The sequence below is a fragment of the Setaria italica genome, unplaced genomic scaffold, assembly GCF_000263155.2.
Source record: "Setaria italica strain Yugu1 unplaced genomic scaffold, Setaria_italica_v2.0 scaffold_154, whole genome shotgun sequence".
Classification (NCBI taxonomy): Eukaryota; Viridiplantae; Streptophyta; class Magnoliopsida; order Poales; family Poaceae; genus Setaria; species Setaria italica.
This window is the reverse complement of record NW_014576837.1, coordinates 1,378-8,350: the sequence shown is the minus strand read 5'-3', so window position 1 is coordinate 8,350 and position 6,973 is coordinate 1,378. Positions and strand designations below refer to the sequence as shown.

General features: G+C 41.2%; 1 protein-coding gene across 1 annotated transcript; it reads left to right on the top strand.

Moving 5' to 3' along the window:
* The first annotated feature begins 169 nt into the window (after positions 1-169).
* On the top strand, positions 170-1,797 carry LOC101760977 (CASP-like protein 4C1). Its single transcript, XM_004987342.2, has 2 exons — positions 170-1,192; positions 1,305-1,797. The coding sequence occupies exons 1-2, from the start codon at positions 863-865 to the stop codon at positions 1,560-1,562; spliced, it is 588 nt and encodes a 195-aa protein (XP_004987399.1). The 5' UTR covers positions 170-862; the 3' UTR covers positions 1,563-1,797.
* Positions 1,798-6,973: the final 5,176 nt, after the last annotated feature.

Below are 6,973 nucleotides of genomic sequence, written 5' to 3'. Positions count from 1 at the left end.
CTAATGCGCGCAACATACGCCCGTCAGGCCGTCACGCACTTAAACTCGGTGTGTGGACTTGTGCACCAACTAGACGGCCGGCCGCGGCTGGTGTGGACTGCGTGGAGTGTGGACGCCGGTGCTTTCAGCTCCGCTAGCTCCAAAAGTCCTGCGCGATGGACCTACACTACACCTACTGCGGTACGGCACGATGATCAGATGACATGTATCTGCATCATTGCATGACAGCTCGTTAATTTCTTCAGGTTAACCAGTAGCACCTGTTCTCTCTCCTTGACACGTTGCCACGTGTACAGTAGCATCAGTTCAATCCACCGTGGCTTACCTGCTCCGCTTTTCGGTGGCCGCCGGCCGGCCGCGGTCACGACCTCACGGGGATCACGCCGCGGCCCACGCCGCCCGGCCCGGTCACTTCGAAACCCCAATCATCCGGGAGCCATCGGATGATATTTTCTTGCTAACTTCTACGGAGTATACTCTTGTTAGATGTACGTTGAGCTGATTTTTTCCTCGACAGACACTTGTGAATTAGCTCGGGTGTGCTTGTTGGCGGTGTGCTTTGGCGTACTCCACATTGATGCCCCCCATTAATCCGCTCACATGTCCACACCTACCCGTCGCCGCACACCTGGCCAGCTGGGGGTCTCCAGCTTTGTTTCCCTTTCCCCGCCTCGCCTCACCGACGCCGCCACGTTGGCCATGCCGCCGCCACGTCGGCACCCTCCCCCGTGACCTCCCCAGCCGCCGCGCCAACAGCGACGCCGCCTATATATACCGGCCGGGACCGAGAAGGGGTCCCCGTCGAGCCAGCTGAGCCGAGACTAGCTCGACGGCGCCGATCCAGGGTCACCGCGCGACGACGATGCCGCTGCAGAACGGCGCGCGGGCCGCGGCGGAGGCGCAGTGGCAGCACGGGAAGCCGGCGGCGCCGCCGAGGCGGCGCGCCGGCGCGGCGGTGGCGCTGCTGCTGCTCCGCGTGGCGGCGCTGTGCACCTCCGCGGCCGCGGCAGCGCTCGCGGCCACCCACGGCGCCGCGCTCCGCCGCGCGCCGTTCCGGTTCCTGCTGGCGGCCGACGCCATCGTGGCCGTCTACTCGGCGTTCGAGGCGGCCGCCGCGGCGTGGGAGGCGGCCACGGGCGCCACGCTGCTGCCGGAGGCCATGCAGCTCTGGTTCGACTTCGGACACGACCAGGTAGTAATAAGCCGCTGGCGTGCCGGCTCTTTCACATCTCGCACTCACGGCCCCAAACCTTTTGGAGACCACCTGAGCTGCGTCACGCTCACGTACATGCGCGCGCGCGCAGGGCTTCGGGTACATGGCGCTGGCGGCGGCGGCCGTCGCGGCGCGGGACGCGGCGTCGTGCGGCGGCGGCGGAGGAGGGCGGGAGTGGAGGAGCGCCGCCGGAGGCGCGGCGGCGTGCGCGCGGGCCGACGCCGCGGTGGCGCTCGGGTTCGCGGGGTTCGCGTTCCTGGCGCTGGCCGCGCTCGTCACCGGCTTCCGGGTCGCCCGCTTCCTCGCCACCGGCTCACGGTCCGCGCCGCCATCGACCTCCGACTACTGATCGGGCGTTCCGGTAGAGCTGATCGGACGAGCCGCTGGTAGGTAGTAGTATAGCGTGCTGTTGTGTGTGTGAACGGCGAGTGCTAGAGCAAAGTTGCTTTGGCAGCTGAAGAAAATCAAAGCACAGTGTTGGTTGCCTATAGTACTAGTTAGTTCTGTTTAGTTTTGTTTGGTTTTACGTGACTAAAGTTTACTCCTGTCACATCCTAAATATTAAATATAAGTTAATTACAAAACTAATTGCATCAATGAAAACTAATTCACGAGGCGATTCTATTAAGCTTAATTAGTTCATGATTTGATTTGACCTTATGTTAGCTACACAAAATATATGGTAATCGTGGATTAATTAGGCTTAATAGATTCATCTCGTGAATTAGCCATGGTTTATGCAATTAGTTTTATAATTAGTTCACGTTTAGTTTTTATAAACGTCCGATATGACATGATTAGTCCATAGATCCAAACTCCATAGATCCAAACACCCTTCAGTAAAATGAAAACTGAGTGCGTGTCAGATCAGTTTCAGGCCTTCAGCCATGCGTGCCGACGAAGAATGAAGATACAGGTGTTAAGTGTGCGTATATATATAGGGCGAGCGACTTCGAAAAATTTTCGGAATTCAAAATTCGAGTTACTATTCACAACACTATTCAAATTCGACGAACACTATTCAAATTCGCGGCACTATTTAAATTCAGCTCACTATTCAAATTCGGGAATATGAATAGTGCCCGAGCACTCACGGTGAGTGGGTGGAGCACCTACGGGTGGCGTCACTATTCAGCTACTATTCACTCACTATTGCGCATTATTGCGCTACTATTCGGGTCGCTTTCGGGGGATACGAGCACGCGCGGGTACGTGATTAGGTATATTCCTTAATTAAGACTATTCTCAGGATCTTTGCGGGTTGGCGAGACCGAAGATTCAGCCGGTCGTGCTGCTATGCTTGTGACAGTCCTACTCGGTACTCACCGCATGCCTCGCTGGCTCGCTTCAGAACCAGGCCAGCCCGGACTGCACCCTCACCGTCCCCAGCCACGCTCACACAGGACTCAGGCTCTACCGTCTCCCCAGGCAGTTCCACCCGAAGGGAACACTTCTCTGCGCACACAGGGTTCTCCTCAAACGCCGCTACCAGGGCTAACACGAGAACGACACGCGCAGAGGTTTCTCCTCTAGGGTCCCTAGCGTAGAGACATCGCCCCATAAGAACGAGCTTAAAGGAAGGCAGGGATGCTGCCAGGACAGCTTAATCCATTTCCACGGGACAAGCTTACATGCGGCTTTCCCTTTCGGGAAACCCCAAGCACTTAGCACAAACCTTGATTACCTTACAAACCGAGGGACGAGCTCCAACGGCCTCCCTTTATTATAGTAGTGGTAGTACAGAGGTGGAGTAATACAGCGGTAGATTCTAAAGTATGGTGGCTAATTCTTTCTCTCTCAGATAGTGTATTTCTTCATAATTGTACCATGTTTCTGAAGACCATATCGTAGGGAATTTATACGAACCTTTTATAATATATATATCATGACTTGCTGGTCTCAATGGTAGTGTAAATTTTGGTGGGTTAGAAAAGTATTTTATTTTATATTTTCCTTGAACACACGCCAATCTTTTGCATGCTTCTTTAATAGCCTTTCCTAAATCAGATTGAAGTATTTCCTCCAATGTTCCATAAATATCTCGGACTAACCCATGATCAATAATAGTTTGTAAAGAAATATCTTCTCCTGTATGCCTTTGTATATTTGTAAAATATTTTAGGTTTATATCAGCCTTAAGTATTATAAATTTATGATGAGGCTTAACAATTAACTTATCATCAAGATGAAGCAAAGGAAAGGTATTTATAGTAACTATTATTCCCAAATTCCTTTCTATACCTTGATATAGCCTCATGAAGTAATTTTGTATATCCTGAAATGTTTTGTACTGTCTTTCAGCATATTTCTTCCATAGTAGATCTATAATATCTTGTGTAAAATATGGCAGCACTTGTTCAGTCTTAAAACTTATCCTAGGGATAAGAAACTCATGTGGAGTATTGGTTAAATATTTATTATTTCTTTTATCATTTGAAGAGTCCTCCTTCGGACTGATCTTATTTTTTACTCACATTTTGTATTGACTACTTTCTTGTCACTTGGCTGTTCTAAGCATGATCTACATGCCTGTTTTATACATAAGCTACAAGTAGCCCTTTTTCCTGGATCTTGATAATATATACAAAATACACAATTTATATTAACGTCATCTCTTTTGTGATCTTGAATTACTTGATCCATCATTTCTATTTTTAACCCTGCTAGTTCCTCAATCAAGTTCATCTCTTCATCACTTGATTCATCTTCTTCATTATATTCAATCTCATCTGTTTCTATTATTGAATATATAGATTCATCATCCATTATATCATCATCACATACCAGAATATTTTCATTAACACTATCTATAATTAACATATTTTCTTGCTCTTCTTGCTTATTAGAATATCTCTTCTTATCCTTATTAGGACAAGTTTTACTTAAATGATCTGGAGAATTGCAAATAAAGCATCTACATGTACTATCATAATTTTTTCTAGGATTATATCTTCTTACATTTCTCTTGTGAAGAAAAGGAGCTCTATTATCTGATCTCCTTAGGAAATATCTTTTCTTTGTTTTTACATTTCCCTTTTTATAATTTTTAGGGTATTTCTTATTTCTATATTTCTCTTCTCCATATGTCAATGGTATTTGAACTATTTTATTACAAAAGTTGTAATCCGATTGCTTCATTGACCTTTGAGCTTGTATGCTTGTTCATATTTTTCTTAGTTGCTTAAAAACAAAAGTTATAGCCTGAGAAATATTATATTCCCTTCCATTAGATTCCTTTTTATATTCTTCAAATATCATAGATCCTAAAGGATCTGGTAGTTTATTAAAATATCTTTCAACTATACTCTTATTATAGCCTTGCTTAGCAGTTGTGGCGTTATACAAATAATGCTGAGAGAACTCTTTTATTCTTTTCCAATTTGTTAAAGTCAATTTCTCTATTTCCTTCAATCTTTCATTTTGTAAAGCAGTATATCCTAATTCTGGATCTTCATCTATAACAATGCTTGATATGATATTTGCAAAATTATAAGGGTTGCTACCAGCTCTTTTTAATTCTTCATAATAATGAGGATAAGTTTCTACCCATTGTTCCCATAGAACTTTAACTGATTCTCCTAAGAATGTTTCTAAATATGTGATCATATCTTCTACTCTACTTCCAATATTATGCTGATTTTGTATATATTTTTGGACTATTAAGCTTTTCCATATGCTTATAATATTTGGCCAATCAATAGGATCATGTGCTGCTAAATTTAATATTGCACCATCACTTCTATAATTCTGAAATTGCACAGTCCTTTCAAACTCTCTTCTTTTTGAACCCATATGCTTATATTGTCCAGGTATATAGGTATATGTAGGCTCTTCCTTTTCTGGTGGCCAATTACCTGGTTTTCTAGATGGTCTATCCATTTCTCCTTCTATTTTTATATCTCTCTCTTGTTCTCGTCTTCTTTTAGATGGACTTGGATCTATATCCATGACTTCTATAGCAGTATCTTTATTGTATAATTCTTCATTTCTTAAAGAAAGAATATGTGAATCTGACTTACTACTATGTATTTCAATTATATCTTCATCCTCTTCTTCATAACTTTCTAATAATATTTTATTATTGATCTCCCATTGATCTTCTTCACTTATAATAACCTCTTCTTTTTCCTTTACCATTTCTTTATTATTCTCTAATTCTTTCTGAATCTTACTATTTTTTATCACTTACATGTTGCAAAGTAGGTTCATGTTTTATTATCGGCATGTTAATCTTTTTATTATTTAACTCTCTTTCTTTCTTAATTTTATTAAGTCTATATAATTCTCGTCTGAAATATAGCTCTTTTTCTCTAATAGCAGACAATTCACATATCATGGAGGTATTATATTCATCTTGAACATTACTTAGTTTTTTCTCATAGTGCTTTATTTCATTATCAATATCTAATTTTTCCATGAATTCACATACACTATGTCTTCTAGCTTCTCCTATGTTTGACTCAGAAGTTGAAACTTCTAAATCATCTAAACTTCTTTCTTTATAATTAACAAACCTGATACTAGTTTTGCCTTTACTATTTTCATAGCTTACATAATCTTTAGGTTGTTTTAAAATCTTTGGTTCTATTAAAGCACTTATATTCCATTCTTCACCTGCTCTTTCTTCAGAACTAATTTTTAAAGGACTCATGAATTTTATTCCCTTAGACTGCATACTTTCTATTACATTGTTTACATTTACCTTGTATTTAGTTGCACTTCTATTGGTTAACCTTCCTACAAATTCTATACTTACTAATAAATTTGTACCTTTAAAGTCTTCATAGCCTTTGGTCTGAAAACCAATTGCCATTTTATCTATAAATTCTTTTATTGGCATTATTAAGTCTGGAGCTATGTATGTTATTAACATATTTTCATTCATATCTCCTTCTAGGAAACCCAATGCTGCTTTATTCACTGAATCCCATCTTTTATCTAACAAGGTTATTAGAACTTTGGTTCCTAATTTTTTTCCTAGTCATTCCTTTAATTCCTATGATATACATTCCTTGATGAATATATTTGTAGCCTGAATATTTTAGCCCATTCTCAAATTGTTTACTAACAATTCTTAGCTGAACTGGTTCTGTTAGAACACTTAATTCTACTTCTCTAGATATTCTGTATAGTCCATTTTTATTTTCAAACCAGCTCATTTGATATATTTGCTGAGGTCTTATCTTTCTTAAGGTATCTCTCTGATATCTTTCAAGATCTCTTTCTACATCTATCATTTCTTCTAAGTTTTCAATATCATCACATCCTCCTTTCAATCTATCCATAAAGCTTAAAGGCTTTATGTCTTTATTTATTAGTTGGAGTGACTTGTCTCTTCTAGAGAGACTTTCAGATATTTCCATTTTTCAGCGTTTAATGATCTATTAAACTCGACTAAACCTGTTGATGATAGAACAATTTCTTTGTTATGCTCAAAATTAGTATTATCAAATTTCTTATATAGGTGAGTTATATCCTTTTTAATATAATCACTATTTTGAATGATTCTTCCTAGAGAATTTCTACTTTCTTCTGCTGCTTGCAAGATTAATTCTAGCTTATTATTCAAAGCTAAAATATTCTCTTCTAGATGCTTATGTTCTTTCTGTAGTTTTTCAAATTTTAATTCTAAATCGTCTTGCCTTTTACCCCAAGATATATAGAAGTTATGTATTAAATCAACTAATAAGTTGATCTGACCGTGTGAAGTATGCCAAGTATGATCTTCAGAGCTATTTATTCTGCACCTTATATTTATAT

What these genes read in the sequence shown, in the direction of transcription:
- LOC101760977 (XM_004987342.2), top strand. Translation starts at nt 863, where the DNA reads ATGCCGCTGCAGAACGGCGCGCGGGCCGCGGCGGAGGCGCAGTGGCAG. An exon ending in TCGACTTCGGACACGACCAG is followed by an intron (nt 1,193 to 1,304) that starts GTAGTAATAAGC and finishes GCGCGCGCGCAG; the next exon opens with GGCTTCGGGTACATGGCGCT.